This window comes from Panthera tigris, chromosome B3 (genome assembly GCF_018350195.1).
Source record: "Panthera tigris isolate Pti1 chromosome B3, P.tigris_Pti1_mat1.1, whole genome shotgun sequence".
NCBI classification, from domain to species: Eukaryota; Metazoa; Chordata; class Mammalia; order Carnivora; family Felidae; genus Panthera; species Panthera tigris.
The window spans coordinates 116414770-116427999 of NC_056665.1; the positions used below are offsets into that span (position 1 = coordinate 116414770).

At 44.2% G+C, this 13230-nt stretch overlaps 1 protein-coding gene across 10 annotated transcripts in view; it reads left to right on the forward strand.

Annotated features, from left to right (window-relative positions):
- The window catches only part of SIPA1L1 (signal induced proliferation associated 1 like 1), a 362769-nt gene that overhangs the window by 335884 nt on the left and 13655 nt on the right, over positions 1-13230 (forward strand). For all 10 annotated transcript variants that reach the window (XM_042990031.1, XM_042990035.1, XM_042990026.1 and 7 more), the window contains 3 exons: positions 3697-3930; positions 4699-4864; positions 9746-9992. In XM_042990031.1, coding sequence (XP_042845965.1) covers positions 3697-3930; positions 4699-4864; positions 9746-9992 — 647 coding nt within the window. The remainder of the gene's footprint in view (positions 1-3696; positions 3931-4698; positions 4865-9745; positions 9993-13230) is intronic.

Sequence of the window (13230 nt, forward strand, 5' to 3'; positions counted from 1 at the left end):
TTGCACTCGCTGGTAGATGCTGATCAAGGCAAAGCAAGCACATGATTATTCACGATGAGAGGTGTGCACATTAGACTTTGACTTATTTTTCACTCTGTGGGCATCTGCTTCAGATCATAACCACAGATGAGGCTTGAGACACCCTCACATCTGTGTTACAAGTGCATAGGAGGTGGATATACTCAGGTGGGGAAAGTCTGCAAACCAGAGATAAGCTGTTGTCCCTAAGTGAGCAACACATAACCACGAGCCTGTCATCTTGTGGCAAATGACTCCAAACGCTGCACTTGTACTATTTCAGAAACTCCTGTTGACACTGCCTCTGCTCCCGGGTGTTGCTGTTAACGTGAGTCTCTTGTGCTACCGTGTCTGAGCTCATTTGCCTCTGTCTTTATGTCCTTCCCACTTCACCTACCCACTTGTAGTCTGTTTTCCATAACAGAGACCTACTGTTATTTTGTTCTCATTGATTTAGATATGGCACTCATAGAGGAATTTTGTATTCAAGGTAAAAACTGGGTGAGATTGCATCGTTTTGAAATTTATGTTGCCCTTTGAGGTCTTGTAAGGGTTTTTTGTTTGTTTGTTCATTTGTTTCCTTTCTTTCTTTCCCTTCCTCTCTAGCTACAAAAATCTCAGGGAAAAAGAAAACTTGTTAGAGTAATCAGAATATGGCTGGCCATTTCTTACCTCCTCCTTAGTTACAAAAATAAAAGAGACGGTTAAGTTTGATCTGAAGTGTTAACAAGGCCCAGTTAGTGTGGGAAACCTGCTGGGTCAACTCTGTCCCCACTCCCACCCCCTCTTTGCCCTGCTGGTGGCCAAGCTTCATGGAATGTAGGGCTTGTACTCTCAGGTCATTGACTTACGTAGTTTTGTGGGTGTGTTCTCGTGGAAGTAGAACATTTATCCCAAAGGAGGCACAGGTCATATGTGTTCATCCGCTTGCATTTTCACACAGTGAACATCCCCATGGGATCACCACCCAAATCAAGAACTGGAACCTAGCCAACATCCAAACTCCCCCCTCCCCCCACTCTTCTCACTTGCTTTCCCTGGTCATTCCCATCTCTTCCCGAAGGTAAACACAGTCTTGAATCCTAAAATCACACACGCATTTTGCCTATTCTGGGGTTTATATAAATGGAATCCTACCATATGTTTTATTCTGTGTCTTTAAGTCAACATTATGTTGGTGAGATTCACCCATGTGCTGCAGGTAGCATTGCTGTGTTATATTTACGTCGTGAGAACCTACCACAACTCATGTAGCCATCCCACTATTGCACATTTGGAGTGTTTCCAATTTAGGGATGTTACAGATTCGTGTACGTGTCCTTTGGTACACATACGTGTACATTTCTTGTGAGTATATACCTAGGAGTGGGGTTGCTGTGTTATATGATACACGTGCAACTCTTGCAGAGACCGAACCAGTTTGTGTCACAACCAGATTGTGGCAAGTAACACTCGCATCGTGTGCTCGTTGCAGTCACTTCACATCCTTTCTAGCACTTGATGTCAGAAGTCTTTTAATTTTAGCCATTCTGGTGGGGGTGTACTGGTTCCCCCTTTGACTTCCATTTGCATTTTCCTCTTAACTGATAATGTTGAGCACCAACATGTATTGGTCTTTTAGATATCCTCTTTTGTGAAATTCCTTTTTCAGATCTTTGCCCATTTTGTCTGTATGGTGGTCTCTCCTATTGATTTTTAGGAGTTCTGTATTCTGGATAGGAGCCCATTGTTGGACCTGTATTTTATACATCTTCTTTTTCTGTGTCTTTTGATGAATAGACGTTCTTACTTTCAATGGAGTTTAGTCTTTTCCTTTATGATCCTTTAAAGAGACTTCTGCCTCTATCATAAAGATGTTCTTCGTGATATAGTCCAGAATCTTTGGATCTGTGTTTCAATACACAAGCCAGCTGGAATTGATGTTTAGGTAAGGTTGCAGGTGGGGGTTCAAGATCACTTTCATCTGCGTGTAGTATCTCCTGTCTCAGCACCGCTAAGATTTGGGGCTTTTGGTTTTGTTCATTTGCTTAGTTTTTAAGTAAGAAACGTTTTTATTTTAGAATAGTTTTTGACTTGCAGAAAAGTTACAAAGCCGTACAGAGAGTTCCCACGTCCCCTCACCAGTTTCCCCCATTGTTGTCCTCTGACGTTCCTGTTCCTGTGGTACATTTGTTGTAGCTAAGGAGTCAGTATTGATGCATCATTATGAAAAGTCCATACTTCATTCAGTTCAGGACCATTGGGTTTTGACCAACAAAGTGCTATTGGCAAATGCTTTGAGACCCCATCCTGGTCACTAAACCTTCAGTGACAACTTTCATTGTAGTAAGAGCCAGTGCACAAGGGCTCCCTTTGCTCCACATCCTTTTCAACACCTGTTATTTCTTGTCTTTTTGGTAATAGTCATTCTGACAGGTGTGAGGTGATATTTCATTGTGGTTTAGATTTGCATTTCCTAGATAATTAGTGAGGTCGAGCGGCTTTTCACATACTTGTTAGCCATCCGTATATCTTCTTTGGAAAAATGTTTATTCAGATTCTATGCCCATTTTTTTAAAAATGTTTATTTTTGAGAGAGAGAGAGAGACAGAGCACAAGCAGGGGAGGAGCAGAGAGAGGGAGAGACACAGAATCTGAAGCAGCCTCCAGGCTCTGAGCTGTCAGCACAGAGCCCAACGCGGGGCTCGAACTCAAGGAGTGTGAGGTCATGACCTGAGCCGAAGCCAGACGCTCAACCGACTGAGCCACCCAGGCACCCCTCTATGCCCATTTTTAATCACATTTTTTTTTCTATTGAGTTACAGGAGTTCTTTATGTATTCTGGATATTGTGTCCTTACCAGAAATATGACTTGCATTCATTTTATTGATGGTTTCCTTTGCTGTGTATAGCTTTTTAATTCGAATACTTCCACTGTTTATTTTTGCTTTTATTGCCTTTGCTTTTGGTGTCAAATCCATAAACATCATTGCCAAGGTCGATGTCAAGGAGCTTATCCCGTGTGGTTTCCTCTAGGAGTTTTATGGTTTCAGATCTTAATATTCAAGTCTTTAGTCCACTTTGAGTTGATTTTTGCATATGGTGTAGGATAGTGATCCGTTTCCATTCCATTGAACAGCTTTCTAGAGAATCAGTCTTAATGCCAGATGCCATGGGGAAGGAGACCTCAGTGTGCCCCTTTGGCCGTGGATGTGGATGTGTGGAGAACTGTATGCCTGATCCAGTGTCGTGTCCCTTCCTCAGCCTGGACCTGGGGAGCATCACCAGGAGCCCTGGTTCTGAGGAAGGCAAGGCAGACAGCCACCGAGACTGCTACACCTGTTATTGCCAGTTCGCCTGTTACTTGCCTCTTCCAGGCTTCACCGTAGCAAAGCTCAGTTGTTAGCATGTTTCAGAGCATCCCTGACAGTCTTAACTATTTTCGCTTTTTAACCTCAAAGTGCAGACTCAGCCCCGGTGACCGTGTTTCATTTTCACAGCAGACATTTAAATTATAGCGAGAAAACAAGACTGTTTTGGCTAGCCAGCCCATCCCCATTACTGTTTTATGAAATACTCATTGTTCTTTAACCTGGCCATCACTCCTGTCCTGGACGACACTTCGACGGCCGCTGTGCTGACCCCGGGATGCACGCATGCACACCAGGGTCGTTTTGTCTCTGTCCTGCTTCTCCTCAGCACCATGGGCTCCCGACACTCTCCCAGCCCCGTTGTCTTCACCAGTGCCAGAAGCTCCCCTAAAGAAGAGCTCCATCCTGCCACCTCACAGCTCCTACCTTCCTCCTCCTCCTCCTCCTCCTCGTCTGGTCCTAGGACTTTCTACCCTCGCCAGGGGGCGACCAGCAAGTACCTGATTGGTTGGAAGAAACCCGAAGGAACCATAAACTCCGTGGGATTCATGGACACAAGAAAGTAAGAACTCTTTTGCTTCTCTTCCTGAGTGGTTCGCTTTCAACATGACCAAGAACAGAAAAGGTTGGGGCAATTTCCTGCAAGAGAGGAAGCCAGCTGGGGTCCGGGAAGGCATTGGTGTTTGGTAGGGAGATTTTTTTCTTTTCTCCTGAGTAAAACCTGTCTTCAGTTATTTCTCTGCTTCATTCCTTAAATAAAATGTGTGGCAAAACACTGATTTGAGAGTCTTCGATCTTGTAGGAAGAGAGTATGTCTGAAGAACAGACTTTGAGATAAATGACCCTTTGGCACTAAGATGACACTATCCCTTTGATTATGTTAATCACAGCCTTCTCATGTCATCTTTAACTGGGCCGGGAGCCACTGGAGGGAGTATTAGAAAGGGACTACCCCTGAATATAAAGAACTTTTTGACAAAGTAGTACAGCAAGAAAAAAGAAGAAAAACAAAACCCTACGCGATTCATTCAATTATGTTGTTTGTATTTGTACAAAACTTACACTTGAGATTCATAGCCTGTGGTCTTTTATTAATAAGTCTTGCTAATTTGGGCTTAGTGGAGCTAACAGTTTCCCGTAGAAGAGTGATTTAGTCATCAGAATTTTTTCTTTTGCGTTTAGATTGGTGGTATCTTTCACAAACAGGTACCCCAGCAGATTCATCTTTTCTCTCCTGTACTTCCCCACTGACTTACAGCCTCTGGGCCCATCGCCCGCTTCCCTCAACCTTGTCAGCTGGGCTGCTACCCTCTCTTCCCTTTCTTTCCAGGCGTCACCAGAGCGACGGCAACGAGATAGCCCACACCAGGCTGCGTGCCTCAACCAGGGACCTCCGGGCGTCCCCCAAGCCGGCCTCCAAGTCCACCATTGAGGAGGACCTCAAGAAACTCATCGACCTGGAAAGCCCAACTCCCGAATCGCAGAAGAACTTTAAGGTACAGGACAGAGCCCGGGGTAAATGGCAGTAAGAGAGGCCCAACGGGATGGGGCTGCTCGCCGCAGGGACATCCTCCTGGAAGTGCTGGCTCCTGGTTCCTCTTCTGTGGAGCCCACCTCCCGCCATCACCCCCTTCCCAAAAATGAGCTCACGCTTGGGTGTTCTGCCCCGCTGCCACACCTCTCGGTCTGCCTTTAGATTAACCTGTCTCTCCCGCCACCAGGCTTTCTTCAGTGCACCAGCCATGCTCCTGATGAAATATTAGCTCAGATGACATTGCTTCTGAGAGCTCTGCAGAGGCACCTTTGTCTCTCTTGTCAGAGTTTTCTGTAAAGGCTTTAGTGCCTTCTGTCCGAAGGGTCCCTCCCCTGATAAGTAGCCCAGAGTTCACGTCCTGCCTTGTGTGCCCACAGCAGCCTGCACTTTGGCCTCACCTTTGTCCCCTGACCCACCAGGCAAGCCTACTGGCTGTGTGCCACATACTGGCCCGTCGCTCAGATAAACTGCCTGATGGACACTTACTCACTTCACCCCCTCACCCCCAAAAGCCACCTCTTCAGCCCAGCAAACTAGGTTTACACCTACCTACACATACCTTCTACATGTACCTTCAGAACTTTCTAGAGTCTCTTTACTTTACCGAGCCTTCTCTGTACTTCCCTCCCAGAATTACAGTCGAGAAATGCCTTCTCTAAACCCAGCCTCCTTCCCCATCATTTCCCAAGCACATGCTCAGGGTATATGTTTGTGTGTCAGTGGCCAAACCTTTGCCTGCCCACGTGGCAGCTCTGTCCTGCTCTCCTCAGCTCAGAGGACCACTGAAGCCTACTCAAGGCTCTTGAAGGTGCACGATCTCACACTCCCAGGGCCTGGAGCTGGTTGTTTGCTGAGTGGGGCCCAAACGTAATTGGCTCTGAGCATAAGGCATTTCTGTCTGCGGTGTGTGGTGTAGCCCCAGGAGACTGGAGTCTACCTCCAGGAAGGTCAGGGCAGCAAGCTTTGACATGTTCTGTTCTCCAGGTTCTTAGCCAAATGACTGGTAGTCTGTTTAAAGTGACTAGACAGTGTACTTCAGGGACTCTGACAATTAATTGAAGATGTAAGCTACATATTTCCCTGAACACTTGCTGTCCTCGAACTGGGATCAGAGTGCAGGGTGCCATGCCCAGCGGGATGAGCGGCGTGGCCTTGTCCATCCAGGCTTTGTCTCCACTCTGGTGTGTGTGCAGCACACGTACATTCCTCTGTGTGTGTGTGTCTTCCTCAAGATAGGTCAGATTTACCTCCTAAACTTAGAAATCCACATTTATAGAAATCAAACGTATTCCAGAGGCCAGTCTGGAGTTCTGCTGAGAAATAGATTTATTAACATAAACATTAACATCATAAATCATTTTAAAGACTTGCCATTCTTGATTTCTGTAATTTCTGTTTTATAAGCCAGCACTTAAGACTTCTGACTCATCACCCAGGGTACAAATGGTTTCCTTAGCAACCTTGCAAAAGATAGTGCTTGAAACTTCTTTTTCCATCAGAACCCAAAGAGGTATATTAAAACGTTTAAGTACCAGTTTCAAAATAAAAATTATTTCAGATTTTTCCTTTGAGGTTAGAGGAAAATAAAACTTGCCCTGAAAGGAATCTTTCCTCCAGTTCTCCTAACATTTTTTTTTTTTTTTTTGGAAAGGGGCAAACTCTATTCTTTTGATTTACTTATGCAGTAGAAATAATTGAAAGCAAATGTCTGTTTTCCCTTTCTTCCATTTCTTGGCTTTTATTTCCAAAATGAATTATTTTAACATTCCTAGTTGAAACAGGAGCGTACTTTCTTTGTGCCGTGGCTGTATCACCATGAGACCCTCTGCGGAGAAAGTCCTCCTCTGTTGCTGGGAAAGGCTGCAAGCAGGGCTGGAAATAAGGCTGTTTTCTCTCTGGCGTCCTCCTTTTCGGTTTGGTTTCAGATGAGTTTAGCTAAGCGGCTCGATGTGTCTTCCAAGATTCTCTGACTGCCCAGGGCTTTGCTGTGTCAGAAAGGCCAGCGTGCTCCTGAGAGGTTTTCCAGACCATGCCTGGCTCAAGGCCCCGAGCCACCTCGTCAGGGTCCCAGCAGCAGCCAGCTTTGGGCTGTGTGATCCTTGGAACCCACTCGGACCACATCAGCTTTCCTGGACAGCAAGGGCTACTTAGGAGCGCTGGTTAATATCAAATGACAGGGTCACTCCCGGGCATATGATGTCTGCTGCAGGACGGGACAGACTCTGCCGGGCAGGCTGTGGCTCAGAGAGAGGTGGCTGCACGGCCTCAGCAGCTGCTGTGGAGCTCAAGGAAAGGAAAATAGCAGAGCTCTAACATTCTAAGAAACCTCACTGGGGGACAGAGCTGGGATAACCGTATTTTTCCCGAGGGCTGTATACAGCCGCAAGTGAACACAGTACAAATCAGTAGGCCTGCTTTGCCACCAGTAAGCACTGCTTGCTTATTGCAAGTGTGGGTAACCCATTTCTCTGCAGCCAGGAGGACTAGAAAGAGTGAGAGAACAGGAGACTGACGTGGAGCTAGATGCCTTGTTCCTCAGCTTTGAAACCAGCCCAGAGTAGAGCGGTGGTGCCCAGATGATTTTAAAGCTCAGGAATTTGAATAAAAGTATACGTGGAAGCCCAATATGTAGAACTGAGAACACAGTTTCTCTGATGGGAGGGGTGGGTGTCTCGGGCTCCTGGGTCCCACCTGAACATCTCCTCTCCCCAGGCAGTGACGCTGTGAGAAACCCATAGGGTCCGTTGGAGCACTTTGAAAACGCCGCAGCCTTATGGGCTCTCAGATCCCTTCCGAGTCAGCCGTTGACTCCCTTGTGGTTCCTTCCCAGGGCTGGCAGCACTGGGTGCCACCCAGCAAGCACCGTGCAAGGCCGGCAGAGGGTGCTCTCAGAACCAGATAGGTGTGCATACCTACAAGACTGGAGTTGAAGAGGGATGGGGTGAGGGGACATCGCAGTGTGTTGGGACAAGACTACTTTTTAATGGGTGGAAAGCGTCGAGACAGATTGCTTCCTTCCATCACCTACCCCGCCTCCCATTTGAGTGCAGGATGTTGTAACTTTTAATAAAGCATGCTACTCAAAAGGATCCCTTCAAGGGAGCTGTTCGCTGCCTTGAAGTATGTTAATGTTTCCCCCAAAAGAGGCTAAAACTAAAATTGGTGGAAAACCGTCCTGTGAAACCATCAGGGTGGGGATACTCACTGGAAAAGGAAATCCCTTTGCTGAACCCAGAAGTGCTAAAAAAAAAAAAAAAAAAAAAGATTGGGACCAGTGTTTGAATGGAGAGACCCGGGGCCTGGTGTGGTTGGCAAAACCTTATGTGGTCGTCCTAGAAGCTTGCAGACACAGAAGAGAGAATCTGGCTTTAGTTTTTAAAATTGTAATCAGCAAGCCATTTAACCTTCGTGATGCCCACTCTTCTCTTTGAGGTGGAAAGGGAAATCACCATTTCCATACCCAGTTCCCTGTACTTAAAGACTCAGAATTTATCACAGCAGCTTAGTTTTCTAGTTTTTCTAGTTTTCTAGGCAAGCATAGATGTACCTTGCATTTAACTCCTCGTGAGTTTTTAGAAGTGAGCACACTTTCTACACAGTTGGCTACTCCTGGGGCTCATTTGCAATGTGTTGGATTAATAATTTTTTCACATTTAGGCAGCAGTCGTGCACACCATTTCCTGGGCAGCTTTGACATGATTAACCCTTGGTTTGTTGAACAGAAGCCTGTTAGACACGGAGCCCATGAGTGAACCTGAGTGTGTGCTCAATTCTCAGCGTCCTGAAAGAAGACGTGGCTGTGTCATCATCCCTCTGCCTCTTCAGAGTGTCACGGAAAGTCCCACAGAGGCTTTCTGCCAGCTATGACTCAGCCCTCCTACTCACGTCTTCACCTGTCCTCCACATTGTTCTCCCTGCCAAAGTGAACACTAGCCTGAGAGCCATGGGATAAATGTAGCTTTATTGCTGATAGACCAAATACTCTGTTGGCTCTCAGGCTGGATATTCAAACATTGTTAATATATCTGTTGTTTCGCAATGAATGGGATTCTCAGAAGTTCACTTTTTGCAGAAGAATCTCAAGTAAAATCAAATCTGGTGACAAAGGCAAAAGAGATAACAGCTCTGTGGAATGTCAGCCATTTGTATATACCTGTATAAATATTTGTCACTTAAGATGGCTTCCTTATTTTAATTTCATAAATAGAAATCCATCCTAAAAAATAATGTTTAAAACTCATTGAATGTATTAGTAATTGATGTTTATCAGGAGGCACCTACTACTAGAGTTAATAGATCACGATGGTCCAGTGCTCTTGTTGCCCAGCGCATATGGCATCACCTGCTAAGCTTCTGGGGACAACCTCCTGGCACTGTGGCTGTTCCCCTGGGGACCATGATGTCACTTAATACCACCGATAAACACTCCGGTCCAGTGTTTGCATTTACTCCTCGTAATAATCCTGAGAAATGCTGGGCTCAGATTCGGTCAATGGCACGGGACTCAAATAAAACTCACATGTGTCTGATCATCATCTTGTTCTTACCGTGACACAGTCCTGATGAATCTGCTTAATCTCACACCTGAATTGTGTGCTGAGCACCAGTAGGCTATAGGCCGCGTGCTGGGCCTTGAGGACAGGATGGCCAGGAACTCCCATCTTGGCTCTGAAGGATGTAGACCGACATGGTGGAGCCGGAGGCTTCCTTGCCGGGCTCTAGGATTTGAAGGGGGAGGTGGTGTCTAAGAGCGGTGATTTCGTCAGCCCACCCGTCCCCAATCCGAGACTTGGGTGTGTGACCCAAGAAATTTACTTCTTGTTGTCTCGACACTGTTTTTCAGTTCCATGCGCTCTCCTCTCCTCAGTCTCCTTTTCCTACCACCCCCACCTCAAGGCGGGCTTTGCACCGGACGCTGTCGGACGAGAGCATTTACAGCGGGCAGAGGGAGCACTTTTTCACCTCAAGGCCTTCACTTCTGGACCAAGCCCTGCCCAATGACGTCCTCTTCAGTAGCACGTACCCTTCTCTTCCCAAGTCTCTTCCGTTGCGGAGGCCTTCTTACACCTTGGGAATGAAGTCGTTGCATGGTAAGTTGGTTTTTCTGCCGCCGCCGAGCAGCCCTGCTGAGGGAGGTGAGTCCCCAGAAAGAGGGGCCACTCCATCTGCTCAGAGAGGCGTAGCTGGAGCAAGTCTGGCTAGCATGCTCAGGTTCTCTGCTAGCCACCCTTCCCTCAGCCTCTCAGCTGTAATCCCAGCCCACAGGTGCCGACGGTCAGCCTCACCAGACCGTAAGTGTTATCTGTTTCATTTTGGTTTTTACTGAAGTTTAACCAACGTGTAACGTTATATTAGTTTCAGGTGTACAACCTGATGATTCGATGTTTGTATTGTGAAATGGTCACCACAGTGAGTCTAGTTAAGATCTGTCACCATGCATAGTTGCAAAGTTGTTTTTTCTTTTGATGGGACCTTTTAACATTAGTCTCTTAGCGGCTTTCAAATACGCAGTTTTTAACTGTAGTCACCATGTGGTACATTGCAGGAAACCCCGTGACTTATTTGTCCTTCTCCAATTTATTTCAATCGGCACAATGCCCTCAAGGCCCATCCATGTTGTTGCATGTGGGAAGATTTCATTTTTTAAGGCTGAGTATTAGTCCGTTGTATGTGTGTGTGTACCATTCATCCATCATTGGACACTTAGGTGTCCATTATAGCTACTGTTTCCATCTTAGCTATTATAGATAATGCTGCAGTGAGCATGGGGGTACATTTTTTTCAAGTTAGAGTTGTCATTTTCTTCCGGTGAATACCCAGAGTGGAATTTCCAGATCATAGGAATAGTTGGATAGTTGGATCATAGGGTAGCTCTGTTTTGAGGAAACCTCCATACTGTTTTCCATAGTGACAGCACCAATTTACATTCCCACCAGCAGTGCACTAGGATTCCTTTTTCTCTACACCCTTGCCAACACTTGTATCTTCCCTTTTTGATAATAGACATTCTAACAGGTGTGAAGTGATAACCTCATTTTGGTTGTGATTTACATCTCCCTAATGATTAATGATGTTGAGCATCTCTTCATTTACCTGTTGGCCGTCGATAGGTCTTCTTTGGAAAAATGTCTATTCATATTCTCTGCCCATTTTTTAATCAGATTGTCTTTTGGCTCTTGAGTTGTAAGAGTTCTTTATACATTGTGGATATTACCCCCTTATCATATATGATTTACAAATATTTTCTCTCATTCCATAGGTTGCCTTTTCATTTTGTTAATGGTTTTCTTTGCTGTGCAGAAGCTTTTTAGTTTGTAGGTATTCCACTTGTTTATTTTCGCTTTTGGTGTCAAATCCAAAAAGTCGTCGTCAAAACTGATGTCAGGGAGCTTACTGAAGAAAACATTCTGGAAGTTTTATGGCCTCAGGTCTTACAATCAAGTTTTTAATCCATAATGAGTTAACTTTTTTATGTTGGTTTAAGATAGTGAGTGCTCTGGTTTCTTTTGCATGTGGCTGTCCAGTTTTCCCAGCACCATTTATTAAAGACCATCTTTTCCCTATTGGATATTCTTGGCCCCTTTGTCATAAACTAATTGACCATGTATGCATATGTTTATTTCTGGGCTCTCTGTTCCATTGATGTATCTGTTTTTATGCCAATACCACACTCTTTTGATTTCTGTAGCTTTGTAGTGTAGTTTGAAATCAGGGATCGTGATGCCTCTGGCTTTGTTTTTTCCAAGATTGCTTTGGCTGTTCAGAGTCTTGTAATTACATACAATTTTGAGATTGCTCGTTCTCCTTCTGTGAAAAATGCCATTAAAATTTTGATAGGAATTGCACATTGACTCTGTAGATTGCTTTGGGTAGTATGGACATTTTAACAATATTATGAGCATGGAATACCTTCCGTTTATTTGTGTCTTCAGTTTCTTTCATCGATGTCTAATGGTTTAGAGTGTACAGGTCTTTTACCTCCTTGGTTAAAGTTATTCCTGGGTATTTCATTCCTTCTGATACGATTGTTTTCTTAATCGTTCTTTCTGATATATTGTTATTAGTGTATAGAAATGCAACAGATTTTTGTGAATTGATTTGGTATCTTGCAACTTTACTGAATTCCTTTATTAATTCTTAAGAGTTTCTTGGCAGAGTCTTTTGGGTTCTCTAATATAATATGCCATCTGCAAATAGTAAATTTTACTTCATATTTGGAGGTCTTTTATTTCCTGTTTAATGCTCTGGCTAGGACTTCTAATACTTTATAGAATCAGAATGATAAGAGTGTGCATCCTTGTCTCATTCCTGACCTTAGAGGGAAAGCTTTCAGCTTTTCACCATTGAGTGCGATGTCAGCTATGGACTTGTCATATATGGCCTTTATTATGTTAAAGTACATCCCCTCTATACCCATATTTTGAGAGTTTTTATCGTAAGTGGATGTTGATTTTTGTCAGATGCTTTTTCTGCACCTATTGAGATGATTATATGATTTTTATCCTTCATTCTGTCAATGTTTTATATCACATTGATTGATTTGTGGATGTTGAACCATCCTTAACATCCCTGAGATAAATCCCCCTAGAGCATAGTATATGGTCCTTTTAATGTATCACTGAATTCGGTCTGCTAATTTTGCATCCATGTTCATCAGAGACATTGACCTGTCATTTTTTTTCTTACAGTGTCCCTGTTTAATTGTGGTATCTGGGTAATGCTAGCCTCATAAAATGAATTTGGAAGTGTTCCTTTTTCTTCTTCTTTTTTTGGAAGAGCTTTAGAAGGATTAATTTTTCTTTGAATGTTTGGTAGAATTCACCAATAAAGTCCTCTGTTCCTGGGTTTTTGGTTTAATCAGTAGACACAAACCTCCCAACCATCTCTTTACTAGTATAATGGGTCTGTTTCTTCAGATTTTCTGTTTCTTCATGGTTCAGTCTTCATGCCTTCTTAGCGTAGCAGGCAGCACTCAGTCTCATAATCTTCATGATTCAGTCTTGGTAGGTTGTGTGTTTATGGGGATTATGCATTTTGTCTTGGTTGTGCAATATGCTGGTGTACAATTGTTTGTAGTAGTCTCTTTAAGATCCTCTGTATTTCTCTGGTATCAGTTGTAATGTCTTTTCTTTCATTTCTGATTTTGAGTCTTCTCTTTTTTCTTGGTGAGTCTAGTTAAAGGTTTGTTAATTTTATATTTTGTTTCTTTGGGGTTTTTTTAGTTTCTATTTCATACATTTCAACTCTGATCTGCTACTGCCTTCCTTCTACTAACTTTGGGCCTAGTGCCTTCAGTTGTAAAGTTAGGTTGTTGATTTGAGATGTTTC